The 17,690-nt window shown below is 44.5% G+C and overlaps 1 protein-coding gene across 4 annotated transcripts in view; it reads left to right on the top strand.

Moving 5' to 3' along the window:
- The window catches only part of TBC1D5 (TBC1 domain family member 5), a 728,182-nt gene that overhangs the window by 378,081 nt on the left and 332,411 nt on the right, over window positions 1-17,690 (top strand). For all 4 annotated transcript variants that reach the window (XM_088463373.1, XM_088463358.1, XM_088463381.1 and 1 more), the window contains one exon: window positions 6,482-6,590. In XM_088463373.1, the coding sequence (XP_088319499.1) occupies window positions 6,482-6,590 (109 nt within the window). The remainder of the gene's footprint in view (window positions 1-6,481; window positions 6,591-17,690) is intronic.

Genomic DNA, 17,690 nt, shown 5'->3' with positions numbered 1-17,690 from the left:
CCATGTAGTAATTATTCCAAACAAGCCTTGGTGCCCACAGGCAATGGGACCCATCCGAGACATCCTCACTATCGCAGTGGGCTACCAAACAGCGTACATGGTAATTTTATGGACATCAAACTTGTATCTTTGTCAGGCAGTGGTTGGTAGCTGCTTCTCTGCTCTTGTCTCCAAAAAGGGAGTGTTGCTATAGAAAGAAGTGAAACCCCAATAAGAATGAGACCCAGCAAAAATGGACACACTTAGGGGAATGTCTTTTATTACGCAGGCAATGAAGAATAATTGGGAAGAGTGAATGGGAGAAAGGTCACAGGGAATTAAATTTAAGTGTCAATACAATAAATTAATAGCTGTAACTTCGACGAATAATTAGACTTTGAATGTGGTGGCTGCTTAATTTATTATCTTAAATGGAAATGCTGAGTAGCTCTCTCTCCATAACTTGCAGGGATTATCATTGATTTATAATGTATGCATTTACTCATAAACAATCACTATAGTGTACTTCTATTTCATATGTCTATGAAATCCATCACTTTTCATTATGAGTAATAAACCCCTATAAATTAGTAAATGTTCAGTTTCAGTTCCATGTGCTAATAGTATTATGTCTTACCATACCCATGTAGCATTGAGTGTGGGGTGATAACAATAGGTTAATATTAGAAACAATATTTTAATTTACTGGTGCACTATATATACCAGTAAGCCATGTCATGCCCAGTTTTAATGGCTACCAGGGCATGCTGGCACTTGGAGAGCCAGCATGCTCTGGTAGCCATTACAATTGGGGATGAGAGGTCTACTATGATATGTAATGCAACAGCAAATTAAAATATTTTTAATAAACTATTAAACATTTGTGTCTATGAAACCTATCGCCTTTCATAAAATGTCAGTTTAATTTTAGTTGAGTGCGAATGTATGCTTTTTGTCTCTTATTAAAACTAGTTCCAGCTGTCACAGAATTGTCTATCAATAAGTGACCATTAATATGCTGTATATCTAAATATGTCTTTAGCTTTGTTTTGCTTAGTCACTACAGTGGCAGATCCTACCCTGTTCGACGCCTGCCAAGTCCATTGTGCTTGTGCAATGGATTTAACAGGTGATGGGAATTGCACATGCACACAAACACTGGCTTTCAGGGACTGCATCGGTTACAGCCCCTAGAAGTCAACTAGGGCTGAAGGCAAGGCAGGGGAATGGTTTCCCATTGAAAGCTTTCTCTGCTAGTATGAGAAAACACCTCCCCATGGGTCTGCCTTATGTATGTGTGATTAGTAGAGGGTGCCAGTGAAGCCAGTGCACACACTCTGACTGGCTCAGTGGGACAGTCAGTGAGCTAACCTAACCATCCCGGGGGGGGGGGGGGCGCCTAACCCTAACCCACCCTCCACCCTTCCCCTAGCCTAACCCTCCCCAGGGGGTGCCTAACCCTAAGTCCCCCCGGGGTGCCCTAAACCAAACCCTTCCTGCCTGTGGCTAAGAGGACGGGCGGCCCGGACTGACCTCGTTTGGGCCCGCGTCATCCTGGATTCCGGCGATGGGATTATGACAGGCGTCGGTATCTCGAAGCCTATCATGAATCCCTAGCCGGCATTCTGCCGTTGGGATTGCGGCCGCCAGTTACATAACTGCATACCAGCTAATCCGCCAATGGTCACTTATCTCATGTTAAACATCTACAGGCAAAATGTTTAACCTAGCCAGGACTTGTGTGTTGTGACTATGAGCTAAATTTATGTGAGGTTTGGAAATCAATGAGATCCACCATGGTTAATTGGCGGGTTCATGGTCAAGACTACAGTATTTACTAATGCTCATTTTGACTTTGTAAACTGAACCCTCCATCACTTCTGGTTGCTTCTAAACCTCAATGTTTCAGCCAATATACCACTGTCTTCTAATGCTGCATGGATTCCTTGCAGGGCTATTTTTATGGAAAATAGGTTCAGGAACTGTGGGTGGAGCTAATGGGGATGGAGCTATAGAAAAAGGCAGAGGATTGTGGGAGGCACCATCACTGTCCTGTTGGCACCTACAGTATATCTGACTTACAGGGCTCCTGGACCCTGCCCCCACTTGGTTGGCGGGCTTATCCCAAAGCGCATTAGTGTCCTGCTACCAGCACTATGCTTTACCATCCAAGTCTGTTGGCACTGGACCAAGGGGGACACACAGCATAGTGTGCTCCCACCATAGTGCAGATTAGCACTGCAGGATTTCAGGATTGCACAATGCAGATACAGCAAGACAACGTGATTGCAGTAATGGCAGAAAAACCCATCATTACAGCAGAGGCTTGTTGTGCTGGATATGCCTGCAGCTGAGGGTGTGTCTGAGTTAGAGACAGCCAGTGTGAATACCCAAACATAGAGCAAAAGTTATGTGAGAAACAATAAAGGAAAAGCCCAAGAGATGATGATATGAGAAGTTTGCAAATATCGCTTTCTGTGAATACCAAATATCCAAAAAGCAAAGTCAAGTAATGACTGGGAGGAATGGAATTCAGCAATAGATAAAGAAATTGCATCTTTGCATGACAACGTTATATGGACTGTTATTAACAGGTCGAGTCACCTGAAGACAGTCGAGGACAACCTCTGTCCTCTGTGTACCGCTGTCACCACTGTGTGTGTAACCGCTTATTCCTGGTGGAACCAGATTTTTTGGATACACAGGTATTAATGAGATACATAAGAAGGCGCTAGTCTCAACAAATACAGTTTATTGAGAAAATTGTTAAATGAATATACTAAATTCTGAATGTGGGCACGCTGCAGGCTATCATCCCAACAACGAGGCTGACTATTAATTTGCAAAATGGCAGCTTATATACCCTGCTCTCTGGAATAACTCCTGAATAAACATTTACATTGTACAAAGTTCAACTAGAAAATATATATGAATACAGGGGGCGTCTTTATAATGGATGCAAGGTGTGTGAGGGCCATTTTCCCGGTGACTTGCACATGCCCAGAAAAGGTGTCCCTGGGAAAAAGGCGCGGGTGCCATTTACCCGGAGACCCGCACATGCACGGGTCTCCATGCGCATGCGCAGTTTTTGCTCAAAGAGAGGAGTGGGCCCAAACGGAGGCTGCACACGGGCCCCCTCCTCTCTTAAAAACTCCCCTGCATAAATACTTCTAGACAGTAGGCAGGGGCGATGGGAGCAGGTAATAGTTGTTCCGGGCCGGGCTTGTTGGAGGGGCCCAGGACCGGTACCGCCCCCTCCCTCTTGCGTGACAGCAGCCCAGCACACGCTGCTGTGTGCTGGGCTGCAGTGGGAGCAGCAGTCACCCCTGCCTGTAGAGGGGAGCAATCACACTGATCGCCCCCCCCCACGCACGCTGCGCTGCAACTACGATTTTTTTTCCCTTTTTTTTTTTTCTAAGGGGGTGTAACCACGCCCCCTGTGATTAGGCTACATCCTCTCTTAATGGCCCTGACAGTAGGGGGCAGTATTGACTCAATTATAGGCATATGCTATAATATAATATCCAGTCAATTACCTGGATTAATTACAGAGTTATTCAGTATTGACTATGGACCTCATTCAGAGCCGCTCGCAAAATGCGAGCGTTTGCTCTGAATGAGGGCGGCCGCATTTCTAAAAAGAGCCGGCCTCCTGGTCACCCACAGCTTTAGCGAGCGGCCAGGTTGATGGTCGCGGTGGTCAAGACCATCGCGACCATCGAGGCTTGCGACGACACCCTTGTGGTAGGGTCTCATCTGCTGCAAGCCCCAGAGAGCTTCCGGCTCTAATACTTGTCAGTGTGGCCACCCACTGTGACTGGTGATGTCAGTGGGGCCGCCCGTTTGGGAATGCCTCCGTTTGTGAAGCCACCCCCCTCCACCACGCCTACAAAACGGGGCGAGCTGTCGATCACCATCGACAGCTGCCCCTTTTGTAGTGAGCCCCGGAGCAAGAGAATTTCTCTCTCGCTCCGGGGCTTGCGCACTCGCAGTGCGGCCGCTGCACTTGCGCAGAGCCCAACATCGACCCGATTGCGAGCAGGTCTGAATGAGACCCTATACGTGCAATGTAAATACTTATCTGTCTGGTAATGTACAAACCAGACAGCGATCTTTGTCCTTCCTTATGAAACACACTCTTCCGTCAAAACACACTTTTGAATCAGCTTGTGGTGTATAAGCATCTAACTGTACCATAAAAGACACCATTTTGTATCCATATGACACTGATGTTACAAATAAACCTGCAAGCCTGGTTAAGGGCCCATTTGTGGACTAACCTCCATTTCACATTTCACTGGTATCTATTGTTATCACCCAGGTTCTACACCATTAGGTCATATCTATAGTTCTTACATAGTAATAGCCAACAGCAGTAGTCCATGGCGAGAACATGATTGGTTTGCATGTATTGTGAAATACTTATGAGTAGTCCAATGCTATTGGGTATTTGTAAATAATTGAAGATGATGCATTATATTTAAAAAGGGAACTTACGACATGTGATGAGGTAAGTGGCAAAAGTCACATTTTCCCTAAAGTGAGGATAATAAAATCGTGGAGCTGACAGTGGGATGGTTAACTTACAAAATATTGTGTCTTAGCGTTGGATTTCATAGCAGGGACAGATGGGGCTTTACATCGATTGCTAGGCTGGAGAAGGTAGCTCTGCAAACTACTGTATACTGTTCATTGGTCCACACAGTCACATCCCACCTAGGCACCGCGCACAACACTTATAGCCTCATAGTCTTAGCTACAATAGCTGTTTGGAAGGAGGGTAGGAGAAGAAGTCCTACCATTACACCAGCATAGACTTCATGCACTGCTTGGTGGGGGCCCAGTAAGTGCTCAAGATTACTCATGGTGGCCCTGATAAAATACTTTATAAATAATTTAGTGCATTTGAAAAAAATGTTTAATTGTGACTTACGACATGTATAATATTTACATACAAGATGTATAATTGTGTCTTAAGATATATATATATTTGTGACTTGGGATATTTATTATTATGACTTTAGATTTAGTTAAATGATCATTTTTATTATTTGTGAAAATGTCCTTGCTATATTTTTCTCTTTTGCTGTAATTAGTTTCTCATTGGTGTGACTCACAATCACCTGACCACATAGCAAAACTTTGGTGGGAGGGCCCAGTGATGCGTATCTGCTTACCGTAGTACCACTTTGCTTTTCTGTGCATGCATGGAGGCAGGCATATTTGCAGTGGAGCCCCCTATCGCTGGGCGCCCACATCTGTTTGGGTGGGTGTTATGCTTCTGAGTTTCCACTTATTAGTGATAAAGTCCAAATGCGCAGTCGCTGATAACAACTCACCAGCATTTAGCTTTTATTGGTCTAAAGCACTTTAGATAAAGAAAGCAAATGTCTGATTGGTTGCTTTGAATTATTACACATCTGCACTTTGTTAGTAAGGGTTCTGTTTTCTGTAAGAACACATCTTATTCTGTAAGTTAATAAAAAAAATATATATATTGTTTTTATGATCTATGCAATGTTTGTATTTTTACAGTGAACTTGTTTGTGTCTCCTAATTGAACAAAAACAAGTACAAGCATTAGCTAGTCAGGTCACTGTGTACTATTCTCAAGCTGATGTGTCATTCATGGCATTTGATTCACAGAAAGACAGAAGAGAAGCCAAGTCAAATTCTTTTGTTCAAACTCTGTAAATGGTTTGGGACAATTAATTTCCAATCGTTTCCCAGTAGAGCAGATTTGCTTGTATATTAATGAGGCACAGGTGTTAGGCCCCTTGTGTGTGTAAGCCTGGGAGGCATATTTAGGTTGTTTATCTAGTCAGCCATAGGTACTGCAAGGTGCTCAAGCTTGCCTTTTTTATCAGCTTATACAGTGAGGCCTTTTTTTTTTCATTTTTCAATGCTTTTTTATTTAAATTCGCTTGCACCTGTTAAAAATTTAAAACTGTTCATGTAGAAATAAGTGCAAAGCATTGTGGTGGTAAATAGCACTAACAGTTAAATAATGAAGGCCTCTATTATGTTTAACAGCCCAGTCTGTCATTAAGGAAAAAAATAAAGAAAGAAAGGTTAATTTAAGCAAATATTTTATGAGGACTTAATAGTTATTAGCTCAAGTTCCTCGCAAATAATCCTGCCAGTGTGTCTCTCCTGCCTGCATACAGAAACATGGCCGTGCCTATATTAATATTCATTTTTCTTGTTTACGCACTGAACTGCAGTACCAACATTTTAGAGAAAATTGAATGGCCTCCATAGGCATTATGAATTTCAGTAGCTGGCATAATTATAGCGATCTACATATTCATTAAATCCTGAGAAGAAATGTGTCCAAAAAAAGACAACCATGCGTTTTAGAACTGTGCTTGAATAAAAAAAATTGTGTAAAAAAAAAAAATCTTTACCACAAGTGCTATTTGTATAATAACTGAGTGAAATAGAACCTGTTCCTGTAATGTGTTTCTTAAATATAATACATCCGTGTTCTTTACTTTCTTAGCAAAGAATGGGAAGAACTTTTTGTAAACAGCAATTATTTGGCAACGATACGTCTGAAAGGGATTAATGGGCAGCTGAGAAGCAGCAGGTTCCGGAGTGTTTGCTGGAAGGTAAGTAGAAAATATTTATTTATAGTTTGTGGTTGCAGTGTATCAACATTTTACCTGATGCGCTTGAAGATTACTGATGCACTCATAGGATTTTCCAGGCGACTAAATCTACTGTTTCTGAATCCGTTATTATTATGTGCAGGGTATTTTGTAATCACATGGAGTGTTTTTTATTTATTTTTTTTTCCTAATGAATTTATTTATTTAAACAAGGGATGCACAACTGGTGCCATTTTGTGAAATCAATATAACTCATCTCTCTGTCATGTTCTGGTGATGGTTCATCTAGTTTATACACTAGAGCACATAGCAAACCACCTAAACTAGACCATTCTCTGTCATACTTAACACCACTTTTGTATATATATACTGTATGCCAGACATGGTGCAATGTCTTCATCAATCTCATGCCTTTCAATGCTATTTGTAAAGATACTATTAGTATTGTTATTGCAGGAACGATATTTTTCTTAACACATAATTTTCAATAATAGACCACCAAATTTGCTTGCAGCTTTATTTACAAAATATTGGAAATATATTTTTTGGCCATAAAGGTTTACAAAAATTCATTCTCTGCTAATCAGCTGATATTTGTGGCACTTGGCAATGCTCAGATTGGATTAATCTGGGTACACACTGACAGATATATTTGCTGATCAATTGATCGGCCAATATATCTGGTGCCCGTCGGGCAGTGTGTACCAGCGATATTTCTGTGAACGACGTCGTTTACAGACCCATCGCATCGGCTGTGCTGCACAGCCGATGGACAGATATATCTGCAGATTTATCTATCCATCAGCAAGTGTGTACAGACGATCAGACGATTGTCCGTACACATGCAGCGGCAGCCACGGGGAGAGGGACGACCCGCCCCCCCCCCCCCCCCTGCCAGCGGGAGCTTGCCTGGAAGATGATGGTCATTCAGTGTTTATGAACGACCATCATCTACATATATATCTGCAGATCACTCGATCTGCAGATGTATCTGCTGGGTGTGTACCCACCTTAAGAGTTTGGATAGAGGACCTGATACAGAGATGGACGCAATGTCGATGTTTATGAAGTTTGAGCCATTACCGGTAATCTGCACGTGTTTCCATTTTTCATTGCCGATGTAGCTCGAAGTAAAGATAAATGATTGACCGGCAAGGACCGTTTGTGGATGGCAACAGATAGATGGTGTCTTAAATGCAGACGTGATGGGACTGTTTTTAGGAAGCATCTCTTTCTTCGACTGGGAAGCTGTCCGCAGTCAAAATGGCTCCGGCATCTCAGTTCCTGCTGCCATTGTGGGCAGCCATTAAGTTACTCAGAAGTCCAATAATCGACTGATCTGCAGCCGAGCTGCATCTTTGTACGCAGTCGCTTGGATTTGCACAGCTGCCATTGGCGTCTCAATGCAAATCCTGCTGTCTGCGACATTTGAATATTTTCGCCCAGCTTCTGTATACAAGTTTGCAGTTGCAAACTTGTATACACTTGTATTTGACACTTGCTATTTGCTGTGGCAAAAGCATTCACACTCGCTTCTATCCTAGACTGAACTCTCTGCGCAGGCTGTACATAGGGAGAGGAGCGCATGTCACGTCAGGGGGACTGCTGTTGGGATGTAGTTAAGATACCTACAGCTGGCATCCCGGCTGACGAAATCCCGGTTACGGAATGCCATTACCCAGCCAGAAGACCGGCACCGCAATACCGACAGTAGTGGACATCCTGATGGCGGAATCCCGACAGCCGGGACGTCTATCGTAAGTATAGCAGGGATTGTTAGGTTATAGCCATGGAGAGGGGGTGGAGGGTTAGGTTTAGGCGTCACACGGTGGGGGTTAGGCTAGGGGAGGGGGAGGTTATGGTTAGGTACCCCAGTGGGTGGGTTAGGGTTAGGTACCCAAGGGGTGGGTTAGGTTTAGGCACTAAGTGGGTAAGGCTAGGTTTCGGCACCAAGAGGGGAGAGTTAAGTTTAGGCAGTGATGGGGAGGGTTAGGGTGGGGGGTAGGGTTAGTGTTAGGATACAGAAGAGGAGGGTTAGGGGGAGAAGGGGGAACGATTAACATACTTACTGGACCCTTGTCGGGATCCTGAGTATCAGGATGCCGCTGTCGGTATATTGACAGCAGGCAGTCTGAGTGCCGGGATTTCATAAAGTTTACCAGTTCTTCACTGTTATTGCCTTCCAGAGCTGTCATTAGCTGTAGAGGTCAGTCTCCAAAAAGCAAAGCTTGATGGAGCTTGATAAATTAGGCTGTTCCCCAGTCCGTATAGACAGCTATGGAGGCTGCTGCCAATGTTAGTTAGTAAAACACAGCAGCCAATACTGTTGTAATAAATGCTCCCAAAACTCAAAAATACTATAATCCAGGTTTTTGCAGGATTTAAGGGCAGGGAGGGTTTGATAAATAGGCCACTAAGGCCTATTATGAAAGTGCTGTAATGTCACCCCACATGCCTTTTTCGTAACTGCAAGTAGTATATAGAGAAATACTGTACATACATTTGTGAGCCACAATTGTATCATTTGTGGGTAAAAAGGTTTACAGTGTCTGGTGGTAGGTATTAGACAAAGTCAGGGAAATTTCTCCCAATGTACCAAGTAGGCCAGTTGGTGCCGACCTTTGCGGAACAATACAGAAACAAGTGCAGCTTCCTTTTTACCCAGGGGCTAATGTAGGTATATTTTCACAATAACACCCTTTTTGGATACACTCTTGGATCTACCACCCAGTTGTAACTCTGTCTCTCTCACCTCAGGCCTCCCTGGCATATGCAGATTTAATGAAAGCAAAGTGTATGTAATGCAGAAATAATTTCTTCCAGTTTCGTAGTCCAGCACAGTTCATTTAGTTACTTTCAGCAGTTTCAGTTACTTGACACAAGAGTTGACATTCTCTTGCATGCCTCTACTCTTTCACAGTCACTGAAACTTACTCGATATTACTACTTATTGGTTAATTTCCTTAGGACACTGCTAAGAGGTTCTCAGTGAACTTCCAAGCTTGCACTTGATGACTTACACCTACGGCAGAATAGGAGCCTTCAACCATATTGGTACCCGTGCTTGCATACCAACTCTTACAACCCAGCATCAATTACATATCTCTCTCTCTCTATCTCTCTCTCTCTGCATTCTGAAGACTCTCACTCAAGACTTCCACTTAAGTCTCTGCAGCATTTTGATTTGAGCTCTCACTGCAGTCGGGCTCAGTCAGCTTTACTCATAGAGGTTAGATAGGGTCGCAGAAGTAATCATTCGCAAGTTCCCATCACTCAAGTTCTTCAGGGTCATCTAGGCTCTGGGTTACTTTCCAGACGCCCGAGTCACATTTAAACCCTTGGCAGTTACAGGAGAATTTGTTTTGTGGAGCATGACTGTTGAAATGAAATAAAGGGGTGGAAAAGATCACTTTTTAGGCGCTTTCGTTGTTGTTCAGAGAGAATCATTGTCATTTCCACTCCTCAAAGGGACTAATGCTTTACCCAAAGTAAAACAAAGCTCCTCTGAAAATGCTACGTACTTGCTCCGTAAACACATATGAGCCTTGGCACCTGTCAGTATTGCAAAGTAGACTTGTGTTGTCATAAAAATTATGTGTGTACTGTGGTTTTCCTCTTCTTAAATTAACATTAGTATCAGCGGTGTTTGCAAATTCTGAAGTTATTTTTATTTGATTTTTTATGTTGATGTCTCCAGCAAATATGCAGTGTGTTACAGTACAAGGGGCAATGGATTACTATGGTGGGAAGATTTCCAGGCACCTATAATCTTCCCCCTAGCCACTGGTACCTAATTATTATACAAGCAGTACCCCATATTATATTCATGAGTATTGTGCCTCAGTGCATATACTAGACTTGTTCTTAACATTAGTCTTAATGACTATACTAGCACTGTGCCCTGCCAGAAGTTTCACCCATTGATTATACCAGTACTGTGCTCATGAGATATTGCTCCAATTGTTATGCAAATATTGTGTCTTCAGCTATACTTAATATTGATTATTCTAGCATGGTACCCCCCCCCACAAAAAACTTTGCTCCTGTATTTATATCAGCACTGTGCCCTTAAGTTTTTCCCCAATTACTTATATTACTGGTAAGATTGCCCATTTACCTCACCCCTATTTAAGAAAGAAAACTAAGAAAACAAGGCTGTTACTATGTAGATCCTAAAAATCTAAATCAGGCGCAATGCTAAAATGAAAACCGTTAGATCGTGAGAACGGAGAAACGCGTTAAGGGACTCTAAGCAGGAATTCCAATACCACTTTACTGCTTCGGATATTGCTTGAGACGTCGCTGATGAAACTATGATTTGGAACGTGAGTGGCTTTCTCCCTCCCCCGCACTCTGGCTATTAAAGTGTCACTCCTTCCAGACTTTGTTACTATTACTTCAAGTGGCTTCTTGATTCAACCTAATGGGGAGTGTTACACACTGAGGATTTTCCCCTATCGTTGTCACTTCAGCTGGGCGCTGTTTTATCATTACACCTGGTGGCCGCCTCACTCTACTAAATGGGGAACCTAATACACTGACAATTTCTCCCACCGCTGCTACTCTGTGATTGTACCCAGAGATTGACATCTGCGCTGGTGGCGAGCTGATTCTATAACGGGGAGGTCGAGTTTTAAGCCTGTTCTATAGACACATTGTTGCTTCCAACTGACTTTTATTATTGGATTTCCACCGTTAACTACAATATTGTGGATCATTTTCTACGGAGCCTATTAAGTGGACTAATACCCTGCCTTTGGTACACTTGATTCTCTATGTATTGAATTTTTAGCCTTTATTATATATGTTTTTTTTTAATAAACCTTTTGTGATATTGTTGTCTAAATAACTATATTAAATAATTGGCGAAGCGCTCCCTATGTGCCTTTATGGTCCTTTAATACTGTTACTATGTAGCTACCAGCTTCCGAGTTCTGTTTCTCTTCCTCGTCTGATGAAGCCGCTAGAAATGCCATCAAGAAACAAGCTAGCTCCTGTTCACGTCCATTTCAAGAAGACTTTTATGGAACCATCCACTGATTTCATCTTCCAGCTTCAATAGGGACATTTTACCTACAAGACTTTAGGTTGCCGGGAGATCGTTCTCAGTTGTGAAAGACTACTTTGCTAATTGGACTCCTTCCACTATGCTGGACATTTTTTCTGTATCAATTTGAAACTGGGCTAATATTTGATGACTGATGATACCAACACTGCATCTGAATGTTCTGATTTACTGATAGTTCCACTACCTTCCTTTGCTTTATCCTTCAATTTATGCTGCATTACGTGTTTTTAAGAAATGACATTGTTAGGTTTATATATTATTAAATTATGCTATCATTTTGATAAATTTTGGCCCAGAAGCATTTATTTTATATGTGACAATTATGTGAAAATTCTATTATGTTTATTTTTCTAACCATTATTCAAAAATAGATCTTCTTGAAGATCAGTAGGTGGAATTGACACTCCTCACAGCTGCTGGTTATTAGTGTAAGTAGCACCTTATAGAGGACCCTTTGTATATTTCTGTTACAAATCGCGGTCACGACTTGTCTAACTCTAGCAGTTTACCTACTCATGACGCTGTTGTTCCGGTTCCCTCAGTTGCTAGGCGATCTGCACGCCACAGGAGGTAACGGGTTATCCACAGCAGGGCGTGATTGGTTCCTCCTCCAATTTGTGCACGCTGGCCTTTTGGCGCCTCACCGACTATAGCGTTCCTTTTGGTTCTCTTGGCTCTGCTGCATGGTCAGCATTCTGTGCTTTCTTGCTACGTTGTGTCCTGGTTCTCCAGCGGTATTGCCTAGCCACCAGTTATCGGCTTCCCAGCAGCACCATCAGCTTCTGTGCTGCCACCGGTTCACCAGCCACTACATCTGCTTTCCAGCTGCACCAGCAGCTTCCCTGCTGTCACCGGCTCACCAGCCACTGCATCGGCTTCCCTGCCGCACCAGCAGCTTCCGTGCTGCCATCGGCTCTCAAAGCTACATCGCATGTACACCAACTTGTGTACCGGCTCTCAAGCCACACATCTGCTCTCAAAGCTGCATCTTAAATACACCAACTTGTGTACCGGCTCCCTAGCCGCACCGTCGGCTCTCAAAGCCACATCGCAAGTACACCAACTTGTGTACCACCTCCCAAGCCGCACCATCGGCTCACAAAGCCACATCTCAAATACACCAACTACTACTGTCTCAAAGCCACACCATCAGCACCTTAGCCGCACTATCGGCTCTCAAAGCCGCACCATCAACTCACTTATTTCTACTACTGGCTCAAAGCCGCACCATTGGGTCTCAAAGCCAAACCTTTCTAACACATCGGCACTCAAGCTACATCACTGGCTCTCCAGCCACACCATCGGGTCTCTGGTTGCCTCATTGACACTTCCTGTTTCAAACTCCTCACCTTACCACTGGATCCCATCAGACACTCGCATAAGCCGCTACTACCCCAAGTTCTAAGTCCAGGCGGCCACGTAAGTACCAGTGAACATCTCTAGTCTAAGGAAACAACGGGTGGCTGTTAGTGGCGGAAGACCTCACTAGGCCGGGTTCTAGGGGGCTTACTCTTAGAAGTCTTTGGGATCCGTAACAATTTCCCTCTCTTAAGTACCTTGTGCCCCCCAAAACCCTTAATTCAGATCTGGGAGACTGTAGATATGGGAGTAAAAGAGCCCATACATATGAGCCGCATTTCCTCATTCCCCAATCCGATCCAACCGGTGACCATCGATGGTCGGCGATCCATCGGGGAAATTCGGCATGTAAAAATTAATGATTTGCCAATTCCAAAAATTTTTTGGGATTCCCCTACTCCGCCATCGGCAGAACAGGGAATTGCCTCGTTCCGACATAGATATATAGGGGCCTTAATATCGCTGATACAGGTGGGAGAGGTCAGAGCTGACCGCCCGTACACACAGCACAATGCACCAATATATCTGCATAGCCGACGCGATATGTTTGTGAGCAACTACGTTCACAGACTTATCTTCTGTACACACTGGCCATTGCACACACCATATATCTGCCATTCATTTGAATGGCCGATACATCGACCAGTGTGTACTCAGCATTAAGTTGGGCACACACTGAGCTATGTGTACCCTGCCAATATTTCGGCCTGTCGGGCCGACCTATCGGATCCTGGGTACCCATCAGAATGATGTAAATGAATGACACAGAATAATCACTCATTCCATCCTTAATTATACCACAGGGTGCTGCATGCGATATTGTCAGGTTCGATGTGCAGCACACTGAACGATATGCACTATTTGTCAATCTGTTTTTGCTAAATTGCTCGACTGTGTACTCGGCTCTACTGTTGCTTCAGTCACGCCAAATACCCCCTCTTAACGCGCCAGGTCCCATGCAACTTGGCCATGCAGAGAGTAATTTTTGCTTAAAATGTGCATCTTATTCACATATTTAAAACATGTAGAAGCGACAAAACTGCATTGCTAGCATGCGCTGATCATTTTGATGTGCGACATTTTTATATCTGTGTAAAAAGTGCTCCAATGCGAGTGGCTCTGGATTTCCTCACGCCAAGTTCTGTTGTACTTCATCTGCGACTTCTATGTCTCTCTGTGTGCCTACCCCCACTTTATTCTATGCCTCTTTGTGTGTCTTTCCTCCCCATTCATTCTATGCCTCTCTGTGTGCCTCCCACCGCTTTATTTTATGCCTGTCTGTGTGTCTTTCCTCCCCATTCATTCTATGCCTCTCTGTCTGTCCCTTCCCCTCCCCAATCATTCTACAGTATGCCTCCCTGTGTCTCTCCCCCACCTTCAGCTGGGAGCCGGCGGGGACGGTGAGGCCAAGCAGCAGGCTAGAACTCAGGGAGCATGACTCTGTCGCGGTCACGCTCCCGGCTGCAGTTCTAACAAAGTGGGGGGTGCTGCTGCAGTAACGCCGCCAAGCACCACGGGCCTTGCTCGGAGGCGCAATGGCGGCGGTCGGTGCAGGTATGATTCCCCGGCCGGCGTTCCCCCTTTGTTGTGCCTGCCACGGCGCTCAAATCACGTGCCCCGCTCGTCCCCCCTGGTTACGCCACTGAGCCTAGAATACTGTGAACTGGGTGTTGATGAGTCAATCGGTGAGTGAGTGAGTCAGGACATTTGATTTTATATATATATATATATATATATATATATATATAGAGAGAGAGAGAGAGAGAGACAGAGAGAGACAAGTCCTGGTCGCACTCCATAAACAAACTCCACAGGCTGGAGTGCTTGGCACATAAGCATTGGTATTGTTACTTAAAAAGGAGCCAGCACATCCATTTAAATGCAACAAAATGTATTAATGTTCAATAGCAGTAAAAAGATGAAGCTCACCATAATAGCACATGTACATATAGACGGTCAGGTACCAAGAAAAAGAAGCCAGGGTGGTCAAATACACTTGCCAAAGCCGTCATGGTGCATGGGAACATGAACTCAGTTAGCCGTCCAACAGCTGTTTCGGCGCCTTCATCAAGGACATCATAACTGACATATTGTGGCAGCATATATACCCAACCTCATATATGACAATCTCACTCACCTGTGGAGAGGCGCGCACCCGCAGCCTTCTCCACACAATCCGGAAGTGCGGCTTAATACACGTGCAACATGGCGTGTGTAAACAACCGGAACACCGGACGTCATAACAGGAAGTGACGTCACGGGTGTCATGACAACCAAATACAATAGCAACCAGCGTTCTATAAACAAGCGATGCATCAGAAAATGCGCTGTAACAAAAAGCACAGCTGTATACATATTAACCATTGAGTATATTATAACAAACAACGCTCTCAGTGAGTTAGTCAATGAGTGGGATATAGATGATGCCACGATACGCACATTATAATAAAGACAAACAAACAATCACATAGACAACATAGAACATAAATGTGGCATAGCAAATGTGCACACATACAAATAATGATGGGAGAAATCTAGAATCATATATCACCGCATAGGTCATTTTAAAGAAAGCAATTCAAATATTGTCCCTCATTAAGCCCGTTGGGTACAACAGTGTTTAAGCGGTCAATCCAATAGCATTCCTTCTGTAACAATGCCCTATTCCTATCACCCCCACGACATGTCCTTGATGAAGGCGCTGGATGCGTCGAAACAGCTGTTGGACGGCTAACTGAGTTCATGTTCCCATGCACCATGACGGCTTTGGCAAGTGTATTTGACCACCCTGGCTTCTTTTTCTTGGTACCTGACCGTCTATATGTACATGTGCTACTATGGTGAACTTCATCATGCTTTTTACTGCTATTGAACATTAATACATTTTGTTGCATTTAAATGGATGTGCTGGCTCCTTTTTAACTATATATATATATATATATATATATATATATATATATATATATATAATGTCATTTTTCCCCTGTATTTTCCCCTGTATTTTCACAACTAGGACCGGCAGTCGTGCCCTTACATGCTGAATCGAAAAAAAACGGAATTCTCTATAGAGAATTCCGGAGGGGGGGGGGGATGGTGTTTAAGGGGATACACCTCATAAGCTATAGAAAGTACAGAGTTGAAATTTGGCATGGACAGGTAGAACTATCAGCTTGCTGCTGCATGCCAAATTTCAAGGCAAAAACATAAAAAATGAGCATTTGGCAACAATCTAAAGTTCCAACTGTCAGTTTTTTCTGACACTCTGTTAGGACCACTTTTCTGCTGTTCTCTATGGGGGATATTTGGGAAGCCATAACTCAGGGTAGGAGGCGAATTTAAACTTGGGGTTTGTTTTATTAGGTAGCTCTTGTTCCACGGTAGGGCCTTTTTGGGTTCAGGTAATTGAGAAAGCTACAGTTTTTAAACTATTACCTCACAATTGCGCCATTATAGAGATAGGAATCTTCAATTTGTTGTGCAGCCTCAGTCGGAGCCTCCAGTAGGTGTACTCACTGTGGTTTCACTTGGGTGCACCAAGATGGCTGCCTTTGCGTGGCGGGGCAACCCGGCAATGGCAGCGGGGCGGAATCGGTGGTGGAGGCAGAATCAGTGCGGGCTATGGCAGCGGTGGTGGTGGTGCAGCCTGCGGGACCAGGCGGTGGCGGGACTCGGCGGTGGCAGGACCCTGCTTCTCTGCGGGTGTTGGCGGCTGGCCTGGATCCGAGAGGATCCAGTCCCTGCCAGCCATTCTGCTGAGTTCGGCAGTGGAGCCCATTTAAAAAATGGCACCTCAGCGTGAGATAAGCCAGCGTGAGGTGGCAGCATGGCAGTCCAAGATCTCTCGAAGAAAGAAGACGCTGGAAGTCCTAGTTCGCGGCGGCCATGCAAAAGAGCTTACACAGACAGCCACCCTCTAGGTGAATAGGACACCAGAAGATCTAGGGGGTGGCAGCCGCGCAAAAGAGCTAATTGGCTGCCACCCCCTAGGTGAAGATGCTGAAGCCCTGGCAGGTTGGCATCTGCCAGGCGAAGATGCTGAAGCCCTGGCGGGTTGGCGACCGCCAGGCGAAGATGCCAGAAGTCCTAGTGGGCAGCGGCCATGCAAAAGAGTTCATACAGGCTGCCACCTGCCAGGCGAAGACGCCAAAGCCCTGGCGGGTTGGCGTCCGCCAGGTGAAGATGCCATAAGTTCTAGCGGGCAGCAGCCATGCAAAAGAGCTTACACAGGCTGCCACCCACTAGGTGAAGACGCCGAAGCCGTAGCAGGTTGGTGCCTGCCAGACTAAGACGACGAAGTCCTGGGGTAGCGGTGGCCACTTAAAAGAGCTTAAAGGCCACTACCCCCAGGTGAAGGTGCACGCGAAGTAAATTATTTTTAAAAATTAGTGTAATCTGTTCATTTTTATATTTCTTTTACAGGTGTACTACAGGTACCAGTGGGCCCTAAATTCCCTGCTTGCTGTTACTTGTGGTTCTCCAAGTACCAGCATGTGGGAGAGGCTTGCTGGGACCTATAGTTTACCCGCAAAAGACAATATTCTTTAAAATTCACCACATTACACAATCAACACAGCACCCAACGCCCAGGGGTGCCGGTGATAGCCCCTGGCTAGCAGCCCAGGCCTGGGGTGCCCTGGAGAGGGTGACCCCTTTATTGGGGGGTCCCCAGTGAT

This window comes from Taudactylus pleione, unplaced genomic scaffold (assembly GCF_031769625.1).
Source record: "Taudactylus pleione unplaced genomic scaffold, aTauple2 ptg000053l, whole genome shotgun sequence".
NCBI lineage: Eukaryota > Metazoa > Chordata > Amphibia > Anura > Myobatrachidae > Taudactylus > Taudactylus pleione.
The sequence above is the reverse complement of the archived record's forward strand: the minus strand, read 5'-3'. Positions and strand labels throughout refer to the sequence as shown.